Source organism: Marmota flaviventris, chromosome 12 (genome assembly GCF_047511675.1).
Source record: "Marmota flaviventris isolate mMarFla1 chromosome 12, mMarFla1.hap1, whole genome shotgun sequence".
NCBI classification, from domain to species: domain Eukaryota; kingdom Metazoa; phylum Chordata; class Mammalia; order Rodentia; family Sciuridae; genus Marmota; species Marmota flaviventris.
The window spans coordinates 36,591,454-36,610,811 of record NC_092509.1 but is presented as its reverse complement, the minus strand read 5'-3'; the positions used below and the strand labels follow the sequence as shown (position 1 = coordinate 36,610,811).

The 19,358-nt window shown below is 38.8% G+C and overlaps 1 protein-coding gene across 1 annotated transcript in view; it reads right to left on the bottom strand.

Moving 5' to 3' along the window:
• St8sia6 (ST8 alpha-N-acetyl-neuraminide alpha-2,8-sialyltransferase 6) overlaps positions 1 to 11,258 on the bottom strand; it is a 121,960-nt gene extending 110,702 nt beyond the window's left edge. The window contains exon 1 of the mRNA XM_027928444.2: positions 11,190 to 11,258. Within this exon, the coding sequence (XP_027784245.2) occupies positions 11,190 to 11,233 (44 nt within the window). The 5' untranslated portion in view covers positions 11,234 to 11,258. The remainder of the gene's footprint in view (positions 1 to 11,189) is intronic.
• Between the last annotated feature and the right edge of the window lie 8,100 nt (positions 11,259 to 19,358).

The following is a 19,358-nucleotide window of genomic DNA, read 5'->3' as shown; positions in this document are numbered from 1 at the left end:
TAACTAGATAATGGAAATTATTTTACAATCACTGCAAAATAACAGGTTGTGCCTTATGAAATTATCTTTAGAAATAATTATAGTCATGGATATAAATGTTCCCAAGAATTACTATCTACAGCAGGTACAATCCTTCCCAGTACTGGGTGAAACAATTTTTTTTTTCTAATCTAAAAGTATAAAAAAGATGAACTTAACCACTCTGGACAAGTTAACATCCCAAGTATGTACAGATAAATATATTTAATAACCATCTTAATGACAAAAGCATCCACAAAACAAGGCATCTAGAAATAAAAGCACTTTCTCAAGTTTTTCCCTGAAGCCTCCATGGCTCTTTAGAAACCTTCTCTCTCTGCCCCCAAACAAGAGCTTATAGAATCCTTGCACCCTTAAACCACATGCAGTTGAGGACCAGCGACTAGAAATACTGCAGCTGGCAGAGGAGGACACACATTCACTTCCTTCCCCCTCATATTCTTTCTTCTCTACCCAAACCTCTGTCTCATCATTTCTGCTGTTAGCACCCAATTTCCCAGTCCCTGTGTGCTTCTCTCCACTCCTGCCTTATCAGATCTCTATCACCCCTCCCAGGGACAGCCAGGGTTTTTTCTTCTTTCACATTCATCCGAATGCCTGATGGCTCAAGAAAATGTCTATCCAGGGGACAGTGAACTCACACACAGCCACACCACATGAAGGCCACCTGAATTGATGTTGAAATAGAACCACCTTTGCTCTGATATACGCTGGGAACAGTACTGTTTACTGAGATGTTACCCCTCAGTTGCATAAAGAAGCATCCTGGACTCTCTGCTCAGAGACGTGCAGTCAAGTCAGGATTATGGCCCTCACCCTTGGGCAGGCCCCATATCTGTAGATCCATCTAACCATGGGGGGGAAAAACTGTGTCTGTGCTGAACACCAATACATTTTTCCTTGTCATTATTCCTTACACAATATCGTCTAACCACTACATACATAGCATTTACTTTATATTATGTATTGTAAGTAATGGGTAGATGAAAAAGAAAAGGGAGGATGTGTGCACATTATTTGGAAATATTACACCTTTTTACATAAGGGACTTGAGCATTGGTGCATATGGTATTCAGGGGGTTCTGAGAACACATACCCCATGGATTCCAAGGGACATTACACAGACTGTGTTCCTTGAGTCTGGTGGAAAATGAAATTCCACCTCCAACAACCTCTGAAGTAACAGGTGAGTCATTCAGAGCCCATTTCTTATAAACTCCTGTCCTACTCATCCATCCACAAAGTAAAGGGAATAGGAGGACATTTCTCCATGTCCTTCAAGCTCTCCTGACTCTTCTACCCACATGCCAATGATTTTTGTAGAAGCCCCAGCAGTGACTGTAGCCCATGCTTTGAAGCCCACTCTCTGCATACACTGCCCCAAACCCATGCATCCTACAGTTTTTCCGGAGCTGGGTAGCCAAACAGGAGACACGGAAGGCAGAGAATGAAGACATTGAAAAATGCCCATCAGGAAGACCACAGTGAACCACATCCAAACCACAGAGAAAGCAAGGAGAAAAGTAAACTGTGCTGTCAGGAGCGAATGGAGGAGAATCCTCTCTACTCCTTAAAAGGGAAGGGTTGCAACTAAAACGGAGAATTAGGAAGTAGGAAAAGAATGCAAGATTCCAAGCCTCATTTCAAAGTATTTCAGGAAGCAGACTCAAGGCAACCCTAAAGCATTCTGAATTTTAAAAATCAGGATGCATTAGTATCGTTACTTCTAAAAGCAAAAAGAAAAAATGTGCAAGTGAAAAAGCTTTTACTGCTCTCAGAAGTAAAATCCAATAACCTTCACATATGTGTGGGGTGGGGCAGAGAGAAAAGGGGAAGAGGGTAAAAATGAGCTGCTTTGGAGTGATGTTTAGTTATATGGTCCTTTTTTTTTTTTTTTTCCAAATTCTAGTTCATGCTCATCTTGAATTTTCTGAAGCCTGCAGTTATGATCCCAGTGTGAACATATACAACAGAAAAATGTCAAATAAAACATGATTACAACTTGCAGGGTATGACAGTGGAGAGTAGACAGGGCCCGATCTTCCCTCTCCCAGACTATTTACATTCTTATCAATGTACACAAGTCTATACAAAATGACAAGCATATATTTGGATGGCAACAGATCAGCTGCTTCTGAAATTTGACTAGTTCAGGGAAGAGATATTATGGACAAGAGCAAAGGTGTAAGCACAGTGTTTGGAATTACCAGGGGCAGATGCAAATTTTCACCTCAGAAACAAAGCAGATCCAAGGAGGAAAAATGAAAAAGGTTGTGATTCTTCTCCCACTGTCTGTCTGCCTCTCTTTACCTGAGGAAAAGAGTTTGCCTAGACCAGAAAATTAGAGATCTGGAGAGATCTACTTCCCATGGCAGGAAGGGCTGTTTGGGTTTTGCTGAAGCCTTCTCTATTGCTCTTTCTACTTCCTCTTGAGATTGTGCCTATGTTATATAATATTGTATTATACTAGATTATTATATCGCATTGCATTACATAGTAACACTAAAAGCATAGAAGGAAATGGGAAAGGGAACCAATCAGTCATCACACCCTAGGACATGAAGTATCCATGGCAGATACCCAGGGAGCCTCAGGGGTTTTGAGTGACATTTGTCATGCATAGTTCTGGGCAGCAGCAGAAGTCCAGGTGGTGAAGATCACCCAGGTATACTTGAACTTTCTGACAGGCATGAGTCCACAATAAGAGCAAGAGACAGCTTTTGGGTCTGGTACCTAAAAACTCCAATTGGTAAAGTTTATGTTACGTGTATTTATGTTATGTGTATTTTATCATAATTAAAAACAAACTTAAAACTTAAGGGCTCTGTGACTCAGTCTTTCCTTTGACATATGCTCAGAGAAAGAGATTCTTCCAGGCTCTGGAGTGGCCAGCAAGGAATCCCAATGCCTCCAATTTGACAAACACTGCCAGAAAGAAGCCTCCTCCTTGGGGGCATCTAAATTAAACAAACTTTCTAAAACTTATGCAAAGATGCTGTCCTATAGGAGGAGGATAGTGCCTTGTGTTTGAAAAATATTTATTACAAGAAACAGAAGAAACCTTTACAAGGAATATTCCCAGGAAATACAAGAAAAAATAAAATAAGGTGGGGGGGAGTGAGACTTAAAAAGTTACTAGGATGCTTTCTGAGATGTAAACTGATAGCCTGAAAGGAAAAATTCTTAAGAGAATAAAAATAAAAATCAATGTACAATCATAGACCAGGCAAAACCAAGAATGGATACTATGGAAAAAATAAACTACAGTAACAAAGAGGACACATTTGAGAAGCCATCCCAAGGGACAGAGGAAAAGGACAAAGAAAACAGAAATCTAAAGGTGAAATGAAGTTGTTGACATGGAGAAAGAGGAAGAGGGAGAGTTGCAGAGATAGGAGACAGAACATGAAGATCTGCTTCACAGAGTATTGCCCAAACATGCGGAACACTCAAGTCACCCAACATAGGACAAGCTTTGTTTTTTTTTTTTTTGTTGTTGTTGTTTTTCCTTCCTGAATTTAAAACTCACTGAGTCAGATGATTTAAAAGACAGGCAAAATTAGTCAGAAGAGACCCTGTGTAGACATATTCGTGTGAATTTTACATTAAATCTAATGAAAACAAATGTCAGGATCCAATAAAAAAATAAACCAATTACAATAAAAAAAAAACAATTACTTTACAAGAAATAAAAATTAGATTGCCTCTATTTCTCTTTCAGAACCCTTAAATGCCAGAAATTAGGGAACACTGTTCACAAACGTTTTAAGAAGAAAAACAAAAAACACAGTGAAGGTGTGTTCATTACTCAGTGCTAATTCAGTATTCAGGTATGAAAAATATCTGAAGTTCGGGCTGGGATTGTGGCTTCAGGGCAGGTCACTTGCCTCGCATGTATGAGGCCCTGGGTTCAATCCTCAGCACCACATAAAAATAAATAAATAAATAAAAAGTTTTATGTCCATCTGTATCTAAAAAAAATGTTTTTTTTTTTTTTAAATCTGAAGTTTCAGAAAGACTGTCATCCACATTTCAATGCTAAAAATGTTGGAAAATTTATGCCAACTGACCAAGAAAGGAATAAAATTAAAAAAAAAAAAAGAAGAAGAAGAAGAAATGGGAAGAGGATCATTAAAATGGCAAATTTCAAGCACCGAAAAGAGAATCTAAATAGTACTTCTAGAATTTTAAGCTTGATTTAAATTTAAAAATAATTCTCAAATAATAATTTATTTATACTTTTATTTATCAAAATAATACATTAAATATTATTTTATTTAATAAAAAAGTAAAAAGTCTATCCCATGCCAGGTGTAATGGCACATTTCTGAAATCCCCGTAACTCAGGAGGCTTGAGACAAGAGGATCACAAATTTGAGGCTAGCCTCAGCAATACAGCAAGGCCCTAAGCAACTTAGGAAGATTCTGCCTCAAAACAAAAAATTAAAAGGGCTGGGGATATAGCTCAGTGATAAAGTCACTGCTGGGTTCAATCCCTGGTAACCCTCCCCCCCACCACCAAAAAAAAAAACCAAAAAACCTTTTTGCTACATGCCAAAATAAATTCTCAATAGAAAATAAATTGACTTAAATACTCAGAATAAATATTTTTAAATGAGGGTGGGCAAAAGACTTAAAATCAGTATACTACAGTGATGCAGCCACATCAATGTTTATAGCAGCTCAATTCACAATAGCTAAACTATGAAACCAGCCTAGGTGCCCTTCAACAGATGAATGGATAAAGAAACTATGTTATACATACATAATGGAATATTATTTAGCCTTAAATAAGAATGAAATTATGCCATTTTCTGGTAAATAGATGGAATTGGAGAATATCATGCTAAGTGAAATAAGCCAATCCCAAAGAACCAAAGGCCAAATGTTTTCTCTGATATATGGATGCTAATTCATAATAAGGGGAGGGGGGAGAATAGAGGTATTTTGGACTAGACAGAGGGGAGTGAAGGGAGGGGAGGGGGAATGGGGGTAGGGATGAAAGTAGAATGAATTGGACATTATTACCCTATGTGCACATATGATTACACAACTGGTGTAACTCTACATCATGTACAACCAGATGAATGAGAAGTTATACTCCATTTATATATTATATGTCAAAATGCATTCTACTATTATACTTTTAATTTATATATGAAATATCTATATATAGCTTGAAATTTTATATATATATATATATATATATATATATATATATATATATATCTTGAAAATCAATAAGAAAATAGAGTATCTTAGTGGAAAATAGACAAGGATATGAAAAATCAATTTAGGGAAAAAAATATGAATGTCCAGCAAATATCTTGAAAATTAAGCACCATGAGCCACCCACGGTGGTACACACCTGTAATTCTGACTATTTGGGAGGCTGAGGCAGGAGGATAACAAGTTCATGACCAGCCTGGGCAACTTGTCAAAATGAAATATAAAAAGGTTTGGATTATAGTTCAGCGGTAGAGCTTACCCAGCATGTGCCAAGTTCTAGGTTCAATCTCCAGTACCAAGAAAGAAAGAGAGAGAGAGAGAGAGAGAGAAGGAGGGAGAGAGAGAGAGAGAAAGAGAGAGAGAGAGAGAGAGAGAGAGAGAAAGAGAGAGAGAGAGAGAGAGAGAGAGAGAGAGAGAGAGAAAGAAAGAAAGAAAACAAAATTTAAGACATAAATTTTCATCTTGAAAATAGTTAGAAAAAAATGGGAAAAAAAGTCCAATACACAGTACTGAAAAGGGTTAGGGTCAACAGTCACTCTCACATACTTCTGAAAGTGGGATAATTTGGAACAACTAACAACCTTTTGTGAAAATTATTGGAAAAATCATGGCAACATTTGAAAATTTCATATATTCTATGATGCAGCCCCTTCATTTTTAAGAAGAACTTGTCCAAACAACTAAAGTGTGTGCATAAGCCTAAAGTCATTCATATTAGGATATAAATCAAAATCAAAGATAATAAATAACCCAAGTGTACAAAAGGAAAGAATATATTAATTAAGATACATCTATACATTCTATAACCATGCTTTAATTTTATGTTGCAGAAGAATACTAATGACATGGAAAACAGTTCAGATGTTGTTTTTAAAGAAGTTCCTAACCTGTATCAAAATATCCATAGCAATGTGATGGGCATTATTCTCCAAAGTACATGTATGAAGACAAAAAAAATATTCATAGCAAAATTATTAGATTAATGCTCATAAAATATAACAACATATGAAATGCCATTTTTTAAGGTATTGAAATGACAGGCAATCTTCCTTTTCTCTGTGTTCATCTAAAAACTTACAATGAAATCTCTACAATGACACACCTTACAATAATGGGACTTGGAACATAACACAGTTTCTGTCTGCTCTCTGCCTCGCCCCAATTCTCAAACAGGGACAAGTCCAAGTTCCTCTTCAGGAAAGAAGGATTACTGGCAGGGAGGGCAAGGTCACAAGGGAAACAGCAGGCAAACCTCTTTGGGAAAACATATGTGGTATTGGGGAGTGGGGGTAATTGTCCAATCATCCCAGATAAGTCAAAACAGGCATCAACTAACCAATGCTTCAAGGAATAGCTATTGCTGTCCAGAAAGTTCTAGCCAGCTACAGGATCTTAAATTATCATCAGTAATGTTTAAGTCAGAATGAACAACTGCCATTAAAAGGTACGGAACCATGGCCAGGACCTGGATAGATCCCACAGTGAGACCCTTCAATTCCAGATTAGCTAGTTACACAGGCTTATGCTAACCATTTCATTAGTCTCACAATAATTCAGCTCCTCATTTCTAATAATTGGATATTTGGGAACTCACTTATGATATCATAGCAGCATTTTATTGATTTCTTTCATAATAAAAAAATCTAATCTAAGTAAACTAATATTATTTTTAAAAACTATTCAATTCATTCTTAAGAAAAAAAATCCACCATATAGAAATTTTTAAATCATTCTCAAAATAATAATGGAGATAAAATAAAAATTTAAATGTAATCAAATAACATGGAATATATATATATATATATATATATATATATATATTATATATATATATATATATTTAAATATGGATACCATGTATTCAAATTTAAGGAATTAGTCTAGAGCTGCTTGCCTAGAATGCAGGAGACCCTGAGTTCAATTCCTAATACAAATAAATAAATGAATAAATAAATGGAGCTGGGCATGGTGGCACATGCCTGTAATCCCAGCAGCTTGGGAGGACGAGGTAGGAAGATTGAAAGTTCAAAGCCAGCCTCAGCAACTTAGCAAGACCCTAAATAAGTTAGTGAGACCCTGTATCAAAATAAAAAGTAAAAAGGGATAGAAATGGAACTCAGTGTAAAGCACCACTGGGTTCAATCCCTAGTACCTAAAAGTAAATAAATATCCAAAGCTTTATTCAAAGGAAAATTCATAGTATTAAATATCCTTTTACAAAGGAAAAGGAGGAAATTACATAAATAAATCAAGCAGGCACTACAAGACATTACACTGGGGAAAAATGATATTTTAAAATAAAAAAGTAACATAAAGGAAATATGGAGATACAAGAGTTAAGATCTAAATCCAAAAACTTCTTGTTTGACAATGACAGATTTTTGGCAATTTATCTGGAAGAGAAAAAATCCACTGTAATGGGATAATATTTTTTAAATTATTAATATATTTTCTCTTTTGTTATTTTATTTTATTTTATTTTTGAGGGGAGAAAGGGTACAGGGTTTGAACTCAGGGGCACTTGACCACTGAGTTTAGAGACAGGATCTCACTAACTTGCTTAGTACCCGGCTTTTGCTGAGGCTGGCTTTGAACTCGCGATCCTCCTGCCTCAGCCTCTGAAGCTGCTGGGCTTTTCTGTCTTTCTTAATACATGAGTCTTCCAGAAGCATTTAGAAACATCTTTGGGGGTTGGTGGAGAAAATAAGACTTTTTTTATAAAGAAAGAATGCAAAGAGAAAGTATAAGGTAATATTCTACTCTAGACAATGCAAAATAGAATTTGCTTCAGCTCCAAGAGATTTCTCCTATTCCCCTCCTTTAACACACTAACCACATGACCTAGAAGAAGACATTGTTCCCTGAGTTTTCCCAGTTCCTTCCCCCTGACCCCCACAATTTGCCATTAAAGCTTGTATTTGAGTCATGACAAAATATGAAGCAGAGGGGAACCGGCACATTCCTATCATGGAGTACAGGTGAGAGGAAGCAACAAAAAGGTAGAAGAGAGTTTGGGTTTGGAGAGAAACAGGTGGGGGCCATAACACGATAACATCAAGGACAATAACAGAGGGAAAGGAGGTTTTTGCATCCTCCTATCAAGATTCTGGAAACAGATCACCTCTTGAGCAGTCCCCTATTTTGAAATTAATTGTGAGTGGGGTCCCATCTTGGTGGAGCACAAGGGAGGGAGGCCCTGATATTTAGTTTCTTGAACCAACAATGGTTAGGTTAGATGGTTCCCCTAAAAGGCTAAGAGACTGTGGAACTAGCTAGCTAGAGCTGAGAGAGATAGTATTGTAGCAAAGGTCAAAAAAGTGACAATCTAGAAAAGGATCCACAGAAACCCTTCACCAGATTCCTTATAGCATCAGTGGGCACTCAGATAACTAGGAAGTACTAACAGGTGTAATGCCTGACCAAAAAAGAATGAACTCCAAGCGGAAGGAATCTCATACCTGGCTATTGAAAGGTGGCCTGTCTACCAGATAGAAAAGGTATAACATCACTCCGGAGACCAGAGGAGTTAAAGTGTACCATGATCTTGAACCATAGGCTCTACCACTGAGCTCCATCCCCAGTCCTTTTTATTTTTCATTCAGAGACAGGAACTCGCTAAGTTGCTGAAGCTGTCCTAGAACTTTGGATTCTCTTGCCTCAGCTTCCTGAGTCACTGAGATTATGGGTGAGTGCCACCACACCCACCTAGATGTCATTTTTAAGTGAAAGGATATATTGGGAGCAATGTGAGATATGAATAATTTGTTAACAGAGTAAATATTACCAGAAAGAGTTTTAAGGATTCGTACGTACACCAACTGGCCCTGCACCAATAAAACACTGCACTGCAGAGAGATTAGGTGTGGGATTCCGGGTCCATGGATTTGATTCCGAGTAGCACAGTTTGGAAATCTATAACTTAGGGTAATTACTTAATTACTTAATTTCTCAGTGTTTCAGTTTCCTTGCCTATAAAATGAAACAGGTTTTTCTTACTATTTCTAAGGATTAAAAGAGTTAATAAATGGTATAGATAAGTGTCTGGCCCATTAGAAGAGTTCATTCATTTGGGGCTCCTCTTATTGGTATCACTAATGAGGAAGATCAGACCAGCTACAGAATAAGAAATTGCAATTTCTCTATACAACCAAGTAGTACGGTGATTTAAAATTTGTTCCCCTGATACATAAGTAATCAAAATTAAAAGCGATAAAGGGGATATAAAGCAGATCAAAGGGCAAAGAGATTTCTACTAACACAGCACTATGGTATAAATGAAAAAATTTGACCACACTCAAAAAAATATGAATTAATTACCTATATTAGTTCAAGAAGTATGCCAAATGGAAAAAAAGTGTGACAAAATAAACTGCTGTAAAACTCATCAAAAATTACCATACACACATACACACACACACACACACACCACACACACACACACCACACACACTCGAAGACCTGGGACCAGATCATTTAATGAGCACATGCTTTCAAACTTTCCCAAAGCAGAAACCTCAGGATGTATAATAGTCAAAAGACTTGGAAGAAAATGAAATTCCCCCAGTTCATTGAAAAGCTACCCATCTGCACACACAAAACTGCATAAAATAAAACTATAGGCCAACATTTTTCTCACAAGCTTTCGTTAATTCAGAATTTGTTAGTGCCTCTAGTATAATATGACATTCAACAGGGGACTGGGTCTGGCAGTGCTGTTCCTCACTCTGGAGTCTCTTCCAGGTACTTCTGGACTTTCATAGTGCCAAGCCAGAGCCACAAAGGAGGGAGCCTCCAGTCAGGCAATCAGAAGATTAAGGTGATCCAAGAGCCAAGAAATACAGGAAGATAAATAGAGGAAAAGGGATTCACAAGAGATATGAAGAAGTGAGACGGTAAAAGATTGCAATAATAATAATAGCAACGCTGAGGAACAAAGCAGTACATTCTGTTAGTGAAAGCATAAATGGATTTGATCCTTCTAGTAAGCAATTGGAAATGTGATTTAGAACCTTAAATGCACATACTCTTTGACTTAATAATCCAACTTCTATCAGTTCATTCTGGGGAATTAATTTGAAACAAAGATATACAAACAAGGATGGATTTAATAGAATTTTGATAGCAACCCCCCCAAAAAAAAAACCCCAGGAAACAACCTTAATGTCTAAAAATGAAGATAGTTAAATAAATTAGGAACTATTCATATGATGGGTTATACAATAATCAAAAGCAATGTTTTAGGACAAAATTAACAAAATGTACACAAGTCTACGACTGTTTAGGGGGAAAGGTGGAACACAAAGTACAAAATACAATCTAAACTATATTTTAAAAATATGTGTATATGGCAAAGACCACTAGAAGAAAAGAAACCAATATGAATACAGTCTCTGGGTGCTGGGACTTAGTGAATTATTTTCTTTTATATATTTTTCCTGTTGTATTTCCTGAGTTGTATTATTTTTATGATCAGAAAAAAAATAGAAAACCTGAATCACTCTTGTCTCTGTTTAAATATTCATATGAATGATAAAGGAAAAAATTTAAGTCTTCATTCACCAAGGAGAAAAACATTTACAGCACACCCAAGAATTCCAATCCTCCAAACCTGAATCTTAATAATGATACACTTTAAACCATAGAAGGAAAAAAAAAAAAAAACCAAAAAACAAAAAAACTAATCCCTCAAAAAGGAGAAGCGACTTCTCTAGGGGGAGGGGGTTTCCAAACACCACTCAACACTCACATAGAGGGGCAGGCTTTCAAAGGTTGAGTGAGCATCAAGAGTTTCTCAGAGTAATACACACACACACACACACACACACACACACACACACTCAATCATGTCATCCCAAGCTGGCAGCTCAAGCTAGTTGGTGGCCCAGGAGTCCGCCCGCCAGTCCCTCGCGCCTCGGGCGTACCTGTTCGTGGTGCGCGGTACCGGGGGCGCGGGGCTCCTGAGCATCCTCAGCGCTGGGGAGGTGCCCTGGGGATCCTCCTCGCTTTCGTCCACCAAAAGCCTGCACCCGGGGGAAAAACTAAGTTGTCACACATCGCGGGGGAGCTGTTGGCTGGCAGGTGCGTTGCGCTCCAAGCCTAGCCAGGGCATCTTTGCGCACCCCGGCTCGGGGGACAGTTCCCCAAGCACGGAGTTGGAAATGCCTTAGGAAGGGGAGGAAAGGATAGCAAAGACCAGAATGGAGAGCCCGGGAGGCTGTAGGGAACCCGACGGCAGGTCCTGCTCCGCAGCTGTCTCACCCACAGCGACGCACACTGGAGCCCCCACCACCCTGACAGGTCCCTCACCACCCATGGCAATGCCCACGGATCCAAGAGTCACCCCTCTGCCCCACCTCTTCCTCAGGCAGCTGCTGCCCCTCGGCTTGTTCCCCTAGCTACCAAAAGTCTGTGCGCCCAAGGCAAGCCGATCTGCGCCCAGAGCTCTCGAGGCGCACGGCGGGGCGCACAGCAAGGATGCGCGGGACCCGCAGGTCGATCGGCTAGGGCCCGGGATTACCTGGAGCGGGCGGGAGCGTCGATGGGGCACCAAAGCAGGCGCAGCAGCAGCAGTAGTAGCAGGCTGGAGAGCAGGGAGAGCAGCGCGCACCCTGGCCGTACCCTGAGCCATGGGCGCCGCCGCCGCCGCCGATGCCCGGGCGAAGCGTAGCCGGGGCGGCCCCAGCTCGCTACTCCCGCCGCTGCCGCCGCCGCCGCCACCACGGCCGTAGCCACGCACACCCCCAGTGTTCAAAGGCGGCGGCGAGGGGCGACAACAGCGCGCAGCGAGGGCCCGCACACTCTGGGCGCCCTGAGCCCAGCCTGCACAGTCTTGGCGGGGAGAGAAAAGAAGCTGTGTCCTGGCTCTTTCTTCTCCCACCCAGCCACGGCCCGCCGAAGCTCGGCTCTCCGCTGGCAGATGACAATTCACCGAGCTCGCCGCCTGTCCTCCCGGAGGCGCTCCTAGCTGCTGCGGGCTCTGGTCGCTGCAGCCGCCGCTGCCTCTGCCGCCACCGCGCGGGGTCACCTGAAGGTTGGGACGCGGAGCTCAACTCCATGCTGATTGGGCTTCAACTTTTCCGCGCCCTCACCACCTTCTGAGTGCCCGCTTGGTTCCTCTGAAGCCCACGCAGCCCACCTAATCACACCACAACTGGGTCTGTGTCGCAGCGGTGGAGAGGAAGGACTTGGAGGAGCGAAAGAGGAAAGAAAAAAAGGGCCCACTTCAGAAACTTCGAAAACTGTGGAGTCGCTCTACTGGATCCTCCCACACATTAAAGGCTGCCAGGACTTGGAGGTTGGATGGAAACAGTAACTTCCCCTTCTTAAACGCAGACTCATTGATACCAGAGACTAGGAAATCTTCAGGGATGGGCGAGGACTAAATCCACTCCCTGCCGGTTTTTGTAAATAGTTTTATTAGAACACTTACACCTGTGTCCACTACTTTACGCTACTCTGTACTATCCATGACCATATAAGGCTGTGGGATTTACGGTTGCTTTGGCACTACAAGAGCAGAACTGAGGAGAGGTGACAGAGATTCCTGTAACCCTCAAAGCCCATATCCTATCTGACAAGTTCCAGAAAAAGTTGGCCTTCTGCTGTTAAAGAGCCCATTAGCCTGAGGCTCTCTCTGTACTTTTAGCGCCTACCTAACAAGGAACCTGATTTATGAATATAAAGACCTCTTTAAGTTTCAGCCGGTCACAGGCAACCAGGTTTTAGCCAATCATAGACAGCCAACTCATCACATCACACCCAAATAAGGCAGCCACCTAGATATAGCCAGTCAATCAGGTGATTTCTCTACTAAGCCTCTGTGTTTCCCCAATAAAAGCTTGATGCTCGCTCACACTGCAAGCTTCAGCTCACTCAGTCACTTCTGATTCTAAGTGATACCTGGTTTATGTGTACTCTTTGCTCAAATAAACTGCTAAGTTGGCCTACAAAGTTTTTCTTGTATTGCTGCTATGGGTTGAATGTTGGTATCCCTCCAAAATTCATGTGTTGAAACTTTAATCCTCAATGTGATGGGTTGGGTCATAGGGCCTTTGGAGGTCATAAGGGTAGTTTTCTCACAATGGGTGACAACCCTTAAAAGATGAGGCAGGAAAGGGTTTGTTGTCTCTCCACACCCCACCCACGCCACCCCCATCCATGCCACCACCCCCCCATCCTCTCTCTCTCTCTCTGTCCTCTCTGCATGGTGAGGTAAGCCACACCTGTAATCCCAGCCGCTCAAGAGGCTGAGGCAAGAGGATCACAAACTAATGAGGCTCTGAGTCACTTAGTGAACCTGTCTCAAAATAAAAAAATAATAATTTTAAAAAAACAGACTGGGGCTGGGGCTGGGGTTCAGTGGTTAAGTGCCTGTGGGTTCAATCTCCAGTAGAGGTCTGCTATCAGCCAACCAAGAAGTGTGTTTTCACTGGAACCTGGCCATGGTAATATCCTGATCTGTAACTTTGAAAAATTAATCTCTGTTATGTCAGCCACTTAGTTTATGATACTTTTGTTATAGCAGCAGGAACTAAGATTCCTGGTTTAGATCATCTTGGCTTAGACCATGTCATTTACTGAAATGGTTAGTTTCTCATTTATTGCTGGAGAGTCATCCAATGATCATGGGATCTAGTCAGATTCTTGAATTATTTCATTAGAAATGGGTCTCAGCTCTTTCAGCCCTAAGCTAGCTCACTCAACTACATGTGGCCCCTGGGCTGCCCAAGCCCCCACCTCCACCCAAGCAACCTTCCTAGTCTTTAGACCTAACTATGTTTGGGAAACATCAATTAATCACAGACCTCAAAGTGGTTATATGAAGGCACACAAGATTATTCTACTTTAGTATAGATTGGAGATTTTTTTCCAACCCTTGGACTTCACCATCTTGTCAGCAGCTTTATAAAAGCATTATGAAAAAGCTGAAACTTTTAAAAAGCTTTAATGAGTTAACATTAATGAACTACTTTTCAAAGTAACGAAAATATTTAGATTTCTACCGGAGTCTCTTAAAGGCATAAGGCCTTAACCTGAAAGAGACCAATGTAAAGAAACTTCAGGGAGCAAGTACACTAGAGAACCAGATAAAGCTGACACCAGCGAGTTTGTCACAAGAAAAACAACATGTCAAGAAGGGAAATACAAGATTGCCTAGTCCCTTTCTGTTAATTTTGCAAATATTCTAAAAATATTTGATTGAAAACGAACTAGAACTTTGCACATAGGGGCTGACCAATACATGTTGATCATTGAGGGCTGGGTTTTTGGCTCAGTGGTAGAGCACTTGCCTAGCATGTGTAGGGCACAGGGTTTGATCCTCAGCACCACATAAAAAAATAAACTAATAAAATAAAGTTACTTTTAAAAACTGTTTGATCAATGAATAAAAACACTTTATAACGAATGCTATTCTTCAGAGGAGAAAGAGAAAGAAGCTGAAAATAAATGTGGTTAATGTTAGTTGCGAAGCAGGTTGAACAAATATTAGCTGCAGGGTGGACTGAATACTGGACCCTCACCCTCACCCGTCTGGTTCCTAATCGCTTTTTTGCCTCAAGTCTGAACGTTCAACCCCACTCAAGGCTGAACATTCAACCCCACTCAAGGCTGAACAATCGACCCCCACCTGTATGGTGCAAATGAAACCCATGGAAACCCATATCTGACCCCTGCCGCATTTGCCTGGAGGCAGAAGATGACACCTTTAGCAGTTACTGTATGATCCAATCACTGTACACCAACAAGACAGCCTGCAGACCCAGAGACCCCATTAGATTTTGGCTATAAAAACTCTCTCCTGCCGGGCCTCCCTCTTTTGTTCTCTCTCCCTCCCTCGCTTTGCCCTTTCTCCCTCTCTCTTACTCTTTTTTCTCTCTTTCTTTCTCTTTCCCCACTCTCTCTTTCTCTTTCTCTTTTTTCTCTTCCTTCCCTGTTAATCAGATACCACCACAATAAAGATCTCTTAGTTGCTCTGAGTGTCATGGTCACTCTCCTTTCAGTTAAGCTAAGATTTCCTTTTATAGATACCACTGTAGTTAAATATATACTAATCAAGAAAGAAAAAGCTTCTACTTTTACATAAGATTGACATTTTTAGGGACCTCATTGCTTATCTGAATTTGATATAATAAAGTAATACTGTATTCAAATAGGGCTAAAATGATATAGTAATAGAATTATACATATTTGAAAGTTTAAGCCCTCTGTTAAATAAGTAGTTGTGGCACAATCATCATGCAAATGGAAGAGTTGTCTGGATTTGGAAGATATTCTGAATTTTCTCTCAGTGCAGAAAAGTGGTGCAGACAGCTAATACCAAAGATGGTTTGCAGAAAAAGAAAAGGGCATTATTGTATCAGCCAGGAAGCTGCAATTTCACCTAATTTACTAAAGTCTAATATTTCAGCACAGCTGGGCTCAAAGCAACTGCAGAAGACTCAACTTTGCACTGGGTTCCCCAGACCAGGATGCAAATGAAGTTGCTTTTTATCAAGCCATTGGCTATCAGCAGGAGACTCACAAAAGCCTATTTTAATTGGAAAACCAAGTGTAAATTTGCAATGGGAATTCTGAGCCCAGTGTTAAAATTTGACGGTGGGGAACTTTACCACAAACTTAGTAGTTTAAGATTTGGATTGGAAAGACATGAATTATCTTCCTCATCCTTGAGAGAGAAAGGAACGTGATAAAAACATGAGCTTTAAATATTATCAGCCATAGAACCAATACCAAGTATACATTTGCAGGTTTGACCAGCGACCCCAAAGTAATAATTGCCACTGCAGTAATTTGAGATTCTGCAGAGGCCATGAACAGAAACAGGATAAGGTGAAAAAGCTGCTACCTGTTTTAGGTACGGGAGCAGACCTTACCCACCACATGGGGCCAGCATTTGCCTCTCATTTGGCCTTTATTATTATCATCATGAATGCCATTACTTTCACAAACTGACTTTTCAAAAGGTGACTGGGAAGTTTGATATATAAACAATGTCCAATTAATTGAAAATCTTTCTGGAAATTGAAGCTATTTCTAATATTTGGTGTCAGACTGTGTATAGTGGAAATGTGTGATTTTTCGACAACAACAAAAAAGATGATTCAAGGGAAAGCTAGAAAGGTATAAAATTTCCATAGGCATGGATATTTGGGGGTTCATAAAGATGGAATCCAAATATCAGGTGTCCTATATACACATATATATATATTTATATATGTGTATTTTGTCATATATACATATATGGCACACTATAAAAATATATGTTTGGGGACTGGGATTGTGGCTCAGCGGTAGAGTGCTCGCCTAGCACGGGCGGGACCCGGGTTCAATTCTCAGCACCATATAAAAATAAAGGCATAGTGTTGTGTCCCTCTACAAAAAAAAAAAAAAGATTCTCTCTCTCTCTCTCTTAAAATATATATATATATATGTGTGTGTGTGTGTGTGTGTGTGTGTATACATAGTATATGTATATGCAGGTATAGATATACTCATAATTATATATATATATTATATATATATATATATATATATATCACATACATATATCTCACTGGAACCAAAAAGAGAAATGGAAACTATTTATCCTGAAACTATAAAATGAATGCCTGCCAAAGATGAACCACTTGGATGAGAATTCAAAGTTCAAGACATATCTCCCCTATGTATGACCTTAGATTTGTGGGAAAGAAGTAGAAAAGTTTGCAAGGCTCTAATACTCAATTTGGAAGGGCAAAGGCCAGGGGAAGCCACAGAAAAATAAGAAGAAGTCAATGTGAATGGCCAGAGCTGCAAAGCCAAAAATGAAATGGTGGCCAATATTTCTGCTTTCAGCAAACAGAGTTGTTTTTTTTTTTTCCCCCAAAGTAATGATGATCTAAAATTAGTGCTAATTTGGGGGAAAGATTCCATGAAAGAAGTTGTAGCTACTGACGAGAATCAATTTGCTACAGGAAAACACTCACCTATCGTACCTACCCAAATAAACAAAAGGCCTTGGATCCATTGGTTTTTAAATGGATCAGACTCCTTTGCAAGTATCCTACCTATTTACAGATCTCTAGTTTCTTTAACAGATTGAGGAGTAGAGGTAGTGTGCAGACATAATATACGAAATATGCCATATTTTCTTAGGCTTTCTTTCCCACTTCCATATAATCTAAATTATAAGCAGATATATAACTAAACAAAAAATATCCAACTAAGTTTCAATACATGTACAAGTAAAAAGGAAGAATGGCCAAATATCTTCCATTCATAGTATTACTGGCAAGTAACAGGAAGAAATAGACATGACTTCTTTTAAAGATGCATAAACAAAAAAAATTGCAAAAGTTCTGAAAAATATATGGCAAAAGCAAAGGAGTATAAATAGTAAAAAGCAAAGGAAAAATATATTTGGAACATGACCCCAGGAAACAGCGGAAAACAAGCAACAACTACTTCTTGTTCCCCAGGAAATTAAATATAGTATAAACTATCATGATAGTAAGAGAACCCAAAGAAATAAGAACAGAGAGAACAGATAATAAAGCAATAGAATATGATGAAAACTGAGCCAACAAAACAAAAACAAAACCAGAACAACCACCATTCCAGAACGGAATTATCTTAGAAGTTTATGAAGTAGAAATTTCATGGCAAAAAAACTGATCCAGTATCAGAGATTAGACTGATGAAAATTACAAAAACAAAACAAATGAACAAAAAAAAAAAAAAAACCAAAGAAAATAAATAAGAAAAATACATTGGTTAAAAAAAAAAATATATATATATATATAATATATATTATATAATATATATTATATATATATAGCCAGATGTCATATATGCATTCATAGAGGCATTAGCTGTTCTTTTTTAAAATATTAAAAATATGTAAAAACATAATAGAAGAAAATTTTTCTGAAACAGAGAAATATGTGAATTTTTGATGTTTCATGTTATCATTGTCTAAATTTGCTATGTGAATTAATAGCGTTACAGAGAAATTTAATAGAGAACAACAAATATGTTGACTTATTTTGTTACAGAATTTATTAGAAGTCATAGAAAGAATCCTAAAGGTATCTAGAGAGAATAAACAGTTAAAAATGAATCTAACTTCCAACTTCACCTTGGTGATATTAGGGAAAAATTATATTTACCGAGTTCATAAGCAGAAAACATTTGACTCAATAATTCTACACCCAGTCAAAATAATGTTCTCTTAACTAATGAGGTTTTCAAATATTTAGGAACTCAGGATCCATAATATTTATGTATGTCTCCTGGAAAAAAAATCAACCTTTAACCCAACCAAAACATGGATCAAAATTATTCCAGTCATGCACCATATAATTGGACTTATTTCAGTCAACAATGGATCACATATGCAAATATGGTCCCACGAGATTATAATGAAACTGAAAATTTACCATCATCTAGGCTTTTTACTGTAACTTTTCTATGTTTAGATATGTTTAGGCATATAAAAACTTACCATTATGTTACAATTATTTACAGGTTTGTAGCCTAGGATCAAGAGGTTATAGACTGGGGTTATGGCTCAGTGGTAGAGAACTTGCCTAGCAAGTATGAGACACTGGGGTAAATACACAGCACCACATTAATAAATAAATAAATAAACAAACAAACAAATAAATAAATAAATAAAGGTTTTGTGTCTATCTATCTATCTATCTATCTAGAGAGAGAGTATACCATATAACTTAGGAGTGTTGTAGACTAAATCATTTGGTTTGCGTCAATACATTCTATGACATTTGCTCAGTAACTAAATTGCTCAATGACATGTTTCTCAGAACAAGACCACATTATCAAGCAAAATATAATTGTAATTTACAATGAAGAACCCTTTTTAAATTTTTTTTGTTCTTTTTAGATATACATGAAAGTAGAATGTATTTTAACATATTACACATACATGGTATATAACTTCCCATTCTTGTGGTTGTATATGTTGTGGAGTTACACTGGTCATGTATTCATATATGGACATAGGAAAGTAGTGTCTGATTAATTCTATTGTCCTTCCTATTCCCATCTCCCTTTTGTCTAATCTTCCCTTCATTCCCTTTTGTCTAATC